Source organism: Pristiophorus japonicus, chromosome 32, assembly GCF_044704955.1.
Source record: "Pristiophorus japonicus isolate sPriJap1 chromosome 32, sPriJap1.hap1, whole genome shotgun sequence".
Lineage (NCBI taxonomy): Eukaryota > Metazoa > Chordata > Chondrichthyes > Pristiophoridae > Pristiophorus > Pristiophorus japonicus.
The window spans coordinates 2,787,552-2,800,051 of NC_092008.1; the positions used below are offsets into that span (position 1 = coordinate 2,787,552).

The 12,500-nt window shown below is 50.8% G+C and overlaps 1 protein-coding gene across 1 annotated transcript in view; it reads left to right on the top strand.

Moving 5' to 3' along the window:
• Positions 1 to 12,500, top strand: part of LOC139240490 (histone lysine demethylase PHF8-like) — a 99,484-nt gene that overhangs the window by 14,590 nt on the left and 72,394 nt on the right. Inside the window, exons 7-8 of the mRNA XM_070869025.1 lie at positions 943 to 1,049; positions 5,124 to 5,215. Coding sequence (XP_070725126.1) covers positions 943 to 1,049; positions 5,124 to 5,215 — 199 coding nt within the window. The remainder of the gene's footprint in view (positions 1 to 942; positions 1,050 to 5,123; positions 5,216 to 12,500) is intronic.

The window sequence follows — 12,500 nt, forward strand, 5'->3', positions numbered from 1 at the left end:
TTACATTAGGAACAGGAGGAGGCCGTTCAGCCCCTCGAGCCTGTTACATTAGGGACAGGAGGAGGCCGTTCAGCCCCTCGAGCCTGTTACATTAGGAACAGGAGGAGGCCGTTCAGTCCCTCGAGCCTGTTACATTAGGGACAGGAGGAGGCCGTTCAGTCCCTCGAGTCTGTTACATTAGGAACAGGAGGAGGCCGTTCAGTCCCTCGAGTCTGTTACATTAGGAACAGGAGGAGGCCGTTCAGCCCCTCGAGTCTGTTACATTAGGAACAGGAGGAGGCCGTTCAGCCCCTCGAGTCTGTTACATTAGGAACAGGAGGAGGCCGTTCAGCCCCTCGAGCCTGTTACATTAGGAACAGGAGGAGGCCGTTCAGCCCCTCGAGCCTGTTACATTAGGGACAGGAGGAGGCCGTTCAGCCCCTCGAGCCTGTTACATTAGGGACAGGAGGAGGCCGTTCAGCCCCTCGAGCCTGTTACATTAGGGACAGGAGGAGGCCGTTCGGCCCATCGTCTCCGCGTTGCGCCGGCCGACCAAGAGCCATCCTGGCCTAATCCCACTTTCCCGCTCTGGGTCCGTAGCCCTGTGGGTTACGGCACTTCGAGCACACGTCCAAATGTGATGAGGGTTTCTGCCTCTACCACCCTTTCAGACAGTGAGGTCCACCCCAGACCCCCACCACCCTCTGGGTGAAGAAAGCTCTCCTCAAATCCCCTCTAAACCTCCTACCAATGACTTTAAATCTCTACCCCCTGGTTGCTGATCCCTCTGCTAAGGGAAACAGGTCCGTCTTATCCACTCTATCTCGGCCCATCATCATTTTACACCCCTCAATCAGGTCTCCCCTCAGCCTCCTCTGTTCGTTAAATAAAAGCCGTGGTTCTCTGCCATGCCTGGTGTCTGCTCTGTTTACCCTCCTTGTGCCGTTCTCTATCTCCCCGCAGAGCGTATGAGATTGAAAAGAGGTTGAACACAGCCGATCTCTTCAAGTTCCCGAACTTCGAGACCATCTGCTGGTACGTCGGGAAGCACTTGCTGGACACGTTCAGAGGTAAGTTAAGTGCATTCATCATCATCATAGGCAGTCCCTCAGAATTGAGGAAGACTTGCTTCCACTCTAACAATGAGTCCTTAGGTGACTGAACAGTCCAATACAAGAACCACAGTCCCTGTCACACGTGGGACAGACAGTGGTTGAGGGAAGGGGAGGGTGGGACTGGTTTGCCGCACGCTCCTTCCGCTGCCTGCGCTTGGTTTCTGCACGCTCTCGGCGACGAGACTCGAGGTGCTCAGCGCCCTCCCGGATGCACATCCTCCACTTAGGGCGGGACTGGTCTTTGGGCCCAGGGACTCCCAGGTGTCGGTGGGGATGTTGCACTTTATCAGGGAGGCTTTGAGGGTGGTCCCTGTAACGTTTCCTCTGCCCACCTTTGGCTCGCTTGCCGTGAAGGAGTTCCGAGTAGAGCGCTTGCTTTGGGAGTCTCGTGTCTGGGGACATGTGGACAATGTGGCCCTGCCCAGCGGAGCTGGTCGAGTGTGGTCAGTGCTTCGATGCTGGGGATGTTGGCCTGGTCGAGGACGCTAACGTTGGTGCGTCTGTCCTCCCGGGGGATTTGTAGGATCTTGCGGAGACATCGTTGGTGGTTTTTCTCCAGCCACTGTGTAACTCACTGCAGTCTGTGCATTATACCCTGTGTAACTCAGTCCAGTCTGTGCATTATACCCTGTGTAACTCACTGCAGTCTGTGCGTTATACCCTGTGTAACTCACTGCAATCTGTGCATTATACCCTGTGTAACTCACTGCAATCTGTGCATTATACCCTGTGTAACTCAGTCCAGTCTGTGCATTATACCCTGTGTAACTCACTGCAGTCTGTGCGTTATACCCTGTGTAACTCAGTCCAGTCTGTGCATTATACCCTGTGTAACTCACTGCAGTCTGTGCGTTATACCCTGTGTAACTCAGTCCAGTCTGTGCATTATACCCTGTGTAACTCACTGCAGTCTGTGCGTTATACCCTGTGTAACTCACTGCAGTCTGTGCATTATACCCTGTGTAACTCACTGCAGTCTGTGCATTATACCCTGTGTAACTCACTGCAGTCTGTGCGTTATACCCTGTGTAACTCAGTCCAGTCTGTGCATTATACCCTGTGTAACTCACTGCAGTCTGTGCGTTATACCCTGTGTAACTCAGTCCAGTCTGTGCATTATACCCTGTGTAACTCACTGCAGTCTGTGCGTTATACCCTGTGTAACTCACTGCAATCTGTGCATTATACCCTGTGTAACTCACTGCAATCTGTGCATTATACCCTGTGTAACTCAGTCCAGTCTGTGCATTATACCCTGTGTAACTCACTGCAGTCTGTGCGTTATACCCTGTGTAACTCAGTCCAGTCTGTGCATTATACCCTGTGTAACTCACTGCAGTCTGTGCGTTATACCCTGTGTAACTCAGTCCAGTCTGTGCATTATACCCTGTGTAACTCACTGCAGTCTGTGCGTTATACCCTGTGTAACTCAGTCCAGTCTGTGCATTATACCCTGTGTAACTCACTGCAGTCTGTGCATTATACCCTGTGTAACTCAGTCCAGTCTGTGCATTATACCCTGTGTAACTCAGTCCAGTCTGTGCATTATACCCTGTGTAACTCACTGCAATCTGTGCATTATACCCTGTGTAACTCAGTCCAGTCTGTGCATTATACCCTGTGTAACTCAGTCCAGTCTGTGCATTATACCCTGTGTAACTCACTGCAGTCTGTGCATTATACCCTGTGTAACTCACTGCAGTCTGTGCATTATACCCTGTGTAACTCACTGCAGTCTGTGCATTATACCCTATGTAACTCAGTCCAGTCTGTGCATTATACCCTGTGTAACTCAGTCCAGTCTGTGCATTATACCCTGTGTAACTCACTGCAGTCTGTGCGTTATACCCTGTGTAACTCAGTCCAGTCTGTGCATTATACCCTGTGTAACTCAGTCCAGTCTGTGCATTGTACCCTGTGTAACTCACTGCAGTCTATGTGTACTTCTTCTCAGGCAGTCCCCCGGAGTCGAGGATGATTTGTTCATGCACGAACACGAGTTCTCAGGTGACCGACGAGTCCAATGCAGGGCCTACAGTCTCCGTCACAGGCAGTGTCTGGGGCAGACGGTGGCTGGAGGGACGGGTGGGTGGGGGGCTTGGGTTGTCGTGTGCTCCTTCCGCTGTCTGTGCTTGGCTTCTGCCTGCTCCCGGCGAGGAGACTCGATGTGTTTGGCACCTTCCCGGATGCTGCTCCTCCTCCACTTTGAGTGGTCTTGGGCCGGGGATTCACAGGAGTCGGTGGGGATGTTACATTTCTTCAAGGAGGCGTTGTGGGTGTCCTTGAAGCGTTTTCTCTGCCCACCTGGGGCCCGCTTGCCGTGACGGAGCTCGGAGTAGAGCGCTTCCTTTGGGGAGTCTCGTGTCGGGCATGTGGACAATGTGGCCCTGCCCAGCGGAGCTGGTCGAGTGTGGTCAGCGCTTCGATGCTGGGGATGTTGGGCCTGGTCGAGGACGCTAACGTTGGTGCGTCTATTATGCCAGTGAATCGTTATACCCTATGTAACTCACGCCAATCTGTGCGTTACACCCTGTGTAACTCACGCCAATCTCTGCGTTATACCCTGTGTAACTCACGCCAATCTCTGCGTTATACCCTGTGTAACTCACGCCAATCTGTGCGTTACACCCTGTGTAACTCACGCCAATCTCTGCGTTACACCCTGTGTAACTCACGCCAATCTGTGCGTTACACCCTGTGTAACTCACGCCAATCTCTGCGTTATACCCTGTGTAACTCACGCCAATCTGTGCGTTACACCCTGTGTAACTCACGCCAATCTCTGCGTTACACCCTGTGTAACTCACGTCAATCTGTGCGTTATACCCTGTGTAACTCACGCCAATCTGTGCGTTACACCCTGTGTAACTCACGCCAATCTGTGCATTATACCCTGTGTAATTCACGCCAATCTGTGCGTTATACCCTGTGTAACTCACGCCAATCTGTGCGTTATACCCTGTGTAACTCACGCCAATCTGTGCATTATACCCTGTGTAATTCACGCCAATCTGTGCGTTATACCCTGTGTAACTCACGCCAATCTGTGCGTTATACCCTGTGTAACTCACGCCAATCTGTGCGTTATACCCTGTGTAACTCACCCCAATCTGTGCGTTATACTCTGTGTAACTCACCCCAATCTGTGCGTTATACCCTGTGTAACTCCGCCAATCTGTGCGTTACACCCTGTGTAACTCACGCCAATCTGTGCGTTATACCCTGTGTAACTCACGCCAATCTGTGCGTTATACCCTGTGTAACTCACGCCAATCTGTGCGTTATACCCTCTGTAACTCACGCCAATCTGTGCGTTATACCCTGTGTAACTCACGCCAATCTGTGCGTTATACCCTGTGTAACTCACGCCAATCTGTGCGTTATACCCTGTGTAACTCACGCCAATCTGTGCGTTATACCCTGTGTAACTCACCCCAATCTCTGCGTTATACCCTGTGTAACTCACTCCATCGTCCGCACGCCCGATACTCGACTCCCGAAACAAACACTCTACCCCTGAGCTCCGTCACGGCAAGCGAGCCCCGGGAGAGCAGAGGAAACACTTCAGGGGCACCCTCAAAGCCTCCTTGGGAAAAGTGCAACATCCCCACCGACTCCTGGGAATCCCCGGCCCAAGACCAGCTCAAAGTGGAGGAGAAGCATCCGGGAAGGCGCCGAGCACCTCGAGCCTCCTCGCCGGGAGCACGCGGAAGTCAAGCGCGGGCAGCGGAAGGAGCTCACGGCAACCCAGGGCCCACCTGTCCCTCCGACCACCGTCTGCCCCCAGACACCGCCTGTGGCAGAGACTGTGGGTCCCGCATTGGGCTCATCAGTTCCCTGGTGCCAGCGTGGGAGCAGGTCACCCTCTACTCCGGCGGGGGCGGCTCCTTTGTGTAACTCGGTCCAGCCCGTGGCATTGTCGCTTGATCACTTGTGCCGGTGATGTTCCCGCCCGCTCGCTGCTGGAACGGAAGGGAGCAGGGGACGGGTTTGTCGACGTGTCACAGCCTCTTGACTGTTCCCCCACAGGCCTGCGGGAGAACGGACGGCACCCAGCGCTCTACCTGGTGCACGGCGCAAAGTCTCTCAACGTGGCCTTCCGATCCTGGATGAAGAAGGAGGTAACAGTCGAACACCTCCCCTCCTCAATAATCTTAGGGGCGTACATGGATGTTGGGAGTAAGGAGGGAAGTAAGAGGTGGGATGGGATGGGGGGGGGGGGGGTGGGGGGTGCGGTGGGGCACAGGGGGAACCGGATGGTGGAATAAGATGCCGGGGTTGGGAGATTGAAACGGGCACTGTAAATACTTAAATACTGTGGCCACAAGAGCGGGCCAGAGGCTGGGTATTCTGAAGCTGATCAGCGGCAAGTAACATTCGCACCACACAAGTGCCAGGCAATGACCATCTCCAACAAGCGAGAGTCGAACCACCGCCCCTTGACATTCACCGGCATTCCCATCGCCGAATCCCCTGCCATGGTGACAGATTAGGAAAAGGGGAGGTGCAACGAGACCCGGGTGTCATGGTACATCAGTCATTGAAAGTTGGCCATGCAGGTACAGCAGGCGGTGAAGGCGGCAAATGGCATGTTGGCCTTCATAGCGAGGGGATTTGAGTATAGGAGCAGGGAGGTCTTACTGCAGTTGTACTGGGCCTTGGTGAGGCCACACCTGGAGTATTGTGTTCAGTTTTGGTCTCCTAATCTGAGGAAGGACATGCTTGCTATTGAGGGAGTGCAGCGAAGGTTCACCAGACTGATTCCCGGGATGGCAGGACTGACCTATGAGGAGAGACTGGATCGACTAGGCTTATACTCACTGGAGTTTAGAAGAATGAGAGGGGATCTCACAGAAACGTATAAAATTCTGACGGGTTTAGACAGGTTAGATGCAGGAAGAATGTTCCCGATGTTGGGGAAGTCCAGAACCAGGGGTCACAGTCTAAGGATAAGGGGTGAGCCATTTAGGACCGAGATGAGGAGAAACTTCTTCACTCAGAGAATTGTGAACCTGTGGAATTCTCTACCACAGAAAGTTGTTGAGACCAGTTCGTTAGATATATTTAAGAGGGAGTTAGATGTGGCCCTTACGGCTAAAGGGATCAAGGGGTATGGAGAGAAAGCAGGAATGGGGTACTGAGGTGAATGATCAGCCATGATCATATTGAATGGTGGTGCAGGCTCGAAGGGCCGAATGGCCTACTCCTGCACCTATTTTCTATGTTTCTATCAACATCCTGAGGATCACCATTGACCAGAAACTTAACTGGACCAGCCACATAAATACTGTGGCCACAAGAGCGGTTCATAGAAACATAGAAAATAGGTGCAGGAGTAGGCTATTTGGACCCTTCGAGCCTGCACCACCATTCAATATGATCATGGCTGATCATTCCTTCAGTAACCCATTCCTGCTTTCTCTCCATACCCCTTGATCCCCTTAACCGTAAGGGCCATATCTAACTCTCTCTTGATAATATCCAATGAACTGGTCTCAACAACTCTCTGCGGCAGGGAATTCCACAGGTTAACAACTCTCTGAGTGAAGAAGTTTCTCCTCATCTCAGTCCTAAATGGCCCATCCCTTACTCTAAGACAATATCCTCTGGTTTTGGACTTCCCCCACATCGGGAACATTCTTTCCGCATCTAACCTGTCCAGTCCCGTCAGAATCTTATATGTTTCTATGAGATCCCCTCTCATCCTTCTAAACTCCAGTGAATAAAGGCCCAGTTGATGCAGTCTCTACTCATATGACAGCCCAGCCATCCCTGGAATCAGTCTGGTGAACCTTCGCTGCACTCCCTCAATAGCAAGAATGTCCTTCCTCAGATTAGGAGACCAAAACTGAACACAATATTCCAGGTGAGGCCTCACCAAGGCCCTGTACAACTGCAGTAAGACCTCCTTGTTCCTCTACTCAAATCCCCTCGCTATGAAGGCCAATATACCATTTGCCTTCTTCACCGCCTGCTGTACCTGCATGCCAACTTTCAGTGACTGATGTACCATGACACCCAGGTCTTGTTGCACCTTCCCTTTTCCTAATCTGCTGCTATTCAGATAATATTCTGCCTTCGTGTTTTTGCCCCCAAAATGGATAACCTCACATTTATCCACATTATACTGCATCTGCCATGTATTTGCCCACTCATCTAACCTGTCCAAGTCACCCTGCAGCCTCTTAGCATCCTCCTCACAGCTCACACCCCCACCCAGCTTAGTGTCATCTGCAAACTTGGAGATATTACACTCAATTCCTTCATCCAAATCGTTAATGTATATTGTAAATAGCTGGGGTCCCAGCACTGAGCCCTGCGGTACCCCACTAGTCACTGCCTGTCATTCTGAAAAGGACCCGTTTATCCCGACTCTCTGCTTCCTGTCTGCCAACCAGTTCTCTATCCACGTCAGTATATTACCCCCAATACCATATGCTTTTATTTTGCACACCAATCTCTTGTGCGGGACCTTGTCCAAAGCCTTTTGAAAGTCCAAATACACCACATCCACTGGTTCTCCCTTGTCCACTCTACTAGTTACATCCTCAAAAAATTCCAGAAGATTCGTCAAGCATGATTTCCCTTTCACAAATCCATGCTGACTTGGACCGATCCAGCCACTGCTTTCCAAATGCGCTATTTCATCCTTAATGATTGATTCCAACATTTTCCCCACTACTGATGTCAGGCTAACCGATCTATAATTACCCGCTTTCTCTCCCTCTTTTTTAAAAAGTGGCATTACATTAGCTACCCTCCAGTCCATAGGAACTAATCCAGAGTCGATAGATTGTTGGAAAATGATCACCAATGCATCCACTATTTCTAGGGCCACTCCCTTAAGTACTCTGGGATTCAGACTATCAGGACCTGGGGATTTATCGGCCTTTAATCCCATCAATTTCCCGAACACAATTTCCCGCCTAATAAGGATATCTTTCAGTTCCTCCTTCTCACTAGACCCACTGTCCCCTAGTACATCCAGAAGGTCATTTGTGTCTTCCTTTGTGAAGACAGAACCAAAGTATTGGTTCAATTGGTCTGCCATTTCTTTGTTCCCCATTATAAATTCACCTGAATCCGACTGCAAGGGACCTACGTTTGTCTTCACTAATCTTTTTCTCTTCACATATTTATAGAAGCTTTTGCAGTCAGTTTTTATGTTCCCGGCAAGCTTCTTCTCGTACTCTATTTTCCCCTTCTTAATTAAACCCTTAGTCTGCCTCTGTTGAATTCTAAATTTCTCCCAGTCCTCAGGTTTGTTGCTTTTTCTGGCCAATTTATATGCCTCTTCCTTGGATTTAACACTATCCTTAATTTCCCTTGTTAGCCACGGTTGAGCCACCTTCCCCGTTTTATTTTTACTCCAGGCAGGGATGTACAATTGCTGAAGTTCATCCATGTGATCTTTAAATGTTTGCCATTGCCTATCCACCGTCAACCCTTTAAGTATCCTCTGCCAGTCTATTCTAGCCAATTCACGCCTCATACCATTGAAGTTACCTTTCCTTAAGTTCAGGACCCTAGTTTCCAAATTAACTTTGTCACTCTCCATCTTAATAAGGAATTCTACCATATTATGGTCACTTTTCCCCAAAGGGCCTCGCACAACAAGATTGCTAATTAATCCCTTCTCATTACACATCACCCAGTCTAGGATGGCCAGCTCTCTCGTTGGTTCCTCGACATATTGGTCAAGAAAACCATCCCTAATACACTCCAGGAAATCCTCCTCTACCACATTGCTACCAGTTTGGTTAGTCCAATCTATATGTAAATTAAAGTCGCCCATGATAACTGCTGTACCTTTATTGCACACATCCCTAATTTCTTGTTTGATGCTGTCCCCAACCTCACTACTACTGTTTGGTGGTCTGTACACAACTCCCACTAGCGTTTTCTGCCCCTTGGTATTCCGTAGCTCCACCCTTACCGATTCCACATCATCCAAGCTAATATCCCTCCTTACTATTGCATTAATTTCCTCTTTAACCAGCAATGCCACCCCGCCTCCTTTTCCTTTCTGTCTATCCTTCCTAAATGTTGAATACCCCAGGATGTTGAGTTCCCAGCCTTGGTCACCCTGGAGCCATGTCTCCGTGATGCCAATGACATCATATCCGTTAACTGCTGTCTGCGCAGTTAATTCGTCCACCTTATTCCGAATACTCCTCACATTGAGGCACAGAGCCTTCAGGCTTGTCTTTTTAACACACTTTGCCCCTTTTGAATCTTGCTGTAATGTGGCCCTTTTTGCTTTTTGCCTTGGGTTTCTCTGCCCTCCACTTTTACTATTCTCCTTTCTATATTTTGCTTCTGCCCCCATTCTATTTCCCTCTGTCTCCCTGCATAGGTTCCCATCCCCCTGCCATATTAGTTTAACTCCTCCCCAACAGCACTAGCAAACACTCCCCCTAGGACATTGGTTCCGGTCCTGCCCAGGTGTAGACCGTCCGGTTTGTACTGGTCCCACCTCCCCCCAGAACCGGTTCCAATGTCCCAGAAATTTGAATCCCTCCCTTCTGCACCACTCCTCAAGCCACGTATTCATCTGAGCTATCCTGCGATTCCTACTCTGACTAGCACGTGGCACTGGCTGGGTCAGAGGCTGGGTATTCTGCGGCGAATGTCCCACCTCCTGACTCCCCAAAGCCTTTCCACCATCTACAAGGCACAAGTCAGGAGTGTGATGGAACACTCCCCACTTGCCTGGATGAGTTGCAGCTCCAACAACACTCGAGAAGCTCGACACCATCCAGGACAAAGCAGCCCCGCTCGATGGGCCACGCTCCCCACCACCTTCAACACTCACTCCCTCCACCACCGGCGCACCGTGGCTGCAGTGTGCACCGTCCACAAGATGCACCGCGGCAACTCGTCAAGGCTTCTTCGGCAGCACCTCCCAAACCCGCGACCTCTACCCGCCTAGAAGGTCAAGGGCAGCAGGTCCATGGGAACACCACCCCCTCCACGTTCCCCTCCCAGTCACACACACCGTCCCTCGACTTGGAAATATATCGGCCGTTCCTCCATCGTCGCTGGCTCACAATCCTGGAACTCCCTCCCTAACAGCACTGTGGGAGCACCTTCACCACACGGACTGCAGCGGTTCAAGAAAGCGGCTCACCACCACCTTCTCAAGGGGCCATGAGGGATGGGCAATAAATGCCGGCCTTGCCAGCGACGGCCACATCCCATGAACACATTTTTTAAAATGGGGTTCAAGGGTTAACGCGACGGAACAAAGAGGTCACGGTGGGTATGAGGGTTCGGTGGGAATTGATGGCAAGACTCACAACTTTACAGTCCCAAAGCACTTCACATCCGATGGAGCACTTTTTTGGAAGTGTAGTCACTGTTGTATTCTGGGAAACGGGGCCGCCAAGTTTCGCACAGCAAGCTCCCACAAACAGCAACCAGATAATCAGTTTTCGGTGAGGGATAAATATCGGCCTCGGGACTTTATTCGTTCCTGGGATGTGGGCGTCGCTGGCCAAGGCCGGCATTTATCGCCCGTCCCTAATCGCCCCTCGAGAAGGTGGTGGTGAGCCGCCTTCTTGAACCGCTGCAGTCCGTGTGGTGAAGGTGCTCCCACAGCCACTGACTTTGTGGTTTGGTACAGGGCAAGAGTCAACCACCCATTGCGGCCAGGCCGGGCAAGGGCGGCAGATTACCGACCCGAAAGGGACATTAGTGAACCCGATGGGGTTTTTGTGTCGATCCGGTATTTTCAAGGTCACCATTACCGACGCTAGCCTTTATTCCAGATTTATTCAATTGAACTTAAATTCCTCCAGCTACCAAGGAGGGAGTGGAACTCACATCTCCGGACAATAAGTCCAGGCCTCAGGATTACTCGTCCTGTAACATAACCACTAATCCCAAAAAGTTAGTGCATGAATCCCAAAAAGTTAGTTTGCAGGTGCAGCAGGTAATCAGGAAGGCGAATGGAATGTTGGCCTTCATTGTGAGAGGGATGGAGTACAAAAGCAGGGAGGTCCTGCTGCAACTGTACAGGGTATTGGTGAGGCCGCACCTGGAGTACTGCGTGCAGTTTTGGTCACCTTACTTAAGGAAGGATATACTGGCTTTGGAGGGGGTACAGAGACGATTCACGAGGCTGATTCCGGAGATGAGGGGGTTACCTTATGATGATAGATTGAGTAGACTGGGTCTTTACTCATTGGAGTTCAGAAGGATGAGGGGTGATCTTATAGAAACATTTAAAATAATGAACGGAATAGACAGGATAGAGGCAGAGAGGTTGTTTCCACTGGTCGGGGAGACTAGAACTAGGGGGCACAGCCTCAAAATACAGGGGGGCCAATTTAAAACCGAGTTGAGAAGGAATTTCTTCTCCCAGAGGGTTGTGAATCTGTGGAATTCTCTGCCCAGGGAAGCAGTTGAGGCTAGCTCATTGAATGTATTCAAATCACAGATAGATAGATTTTTAACCAATAAGGGAATTAAGGGTTATGGGGAGCGGGCGGGTAAGTGGAGCTGAGTCCATGGCCAGATCAGCCATGATCTTGTTGAATGGCGGAGCAGGCTCGAGGGGCTAGATGGCCTACTCCTGTTCCTAATTCTTATGTTCTTATTAATGTTGGGGAAGTCCAGAACCAGGGGTCACAGTCTAAGGATAAGGGGTAAGCCATTTAGGACCGAGAGGAGGAGAAACATCTTCACCCAGAGAGTGGTGAACCTGTGGAATTCTCTACCACAGAAAGTTGTTGAGGCCAATTCACTAAATATATTCAAAAAGGAGTTAGATGTAGTCCTTGCTACTCGGGGGATCAAGGGGTATGGCGAGAAAGCAGGAATGGGGTACTGAAGTTTCATGTTCAGCCATGAACTCATTGAATGGTGGTGCAGGCTCGAAGGGCCGAATGGCCTACTCCTGCACCTATTTTCTATGTTTCTATGTTTATACTATGCTACCATACCCTCCGCTGGGGAGAGCTCCCAGCCCCACCCACACCCCCACCCCCACCCTCCAGCCTGCTCTTGCAATAGTGGTCACGGCATCTTTTCCGTCCACTTCAGAGGGCAGACAGGGCCTCGGTTTAACGTCTCATCCGAAAGACACAGATGCAGAACCCCCAGTGAAGAAGATTGAGGGGCAATCTGATTGGCGATTAAAGGATTCGATCGGGTAGATCGAGAGAGAAACTGTTCCCTCGGGTGGGGGGAGCCCAGAACAAGGGGGCGTCACCTTCAAATCAGAGCCTGGCCGGTCAGGGGTGATGTCAGGAAGCACTTCTTCACACAAAGGGCCGTGGGAATCTGGAACTCTCTTCCCCCAAACACTGTCGAGGCCAAGCACCAGTTGGAAATGTCAACACTGAGATCGATAGACTTTCGTTGGGGAAGAGTATTCAGGGTTACGGAACCTAGGCGGGTAGC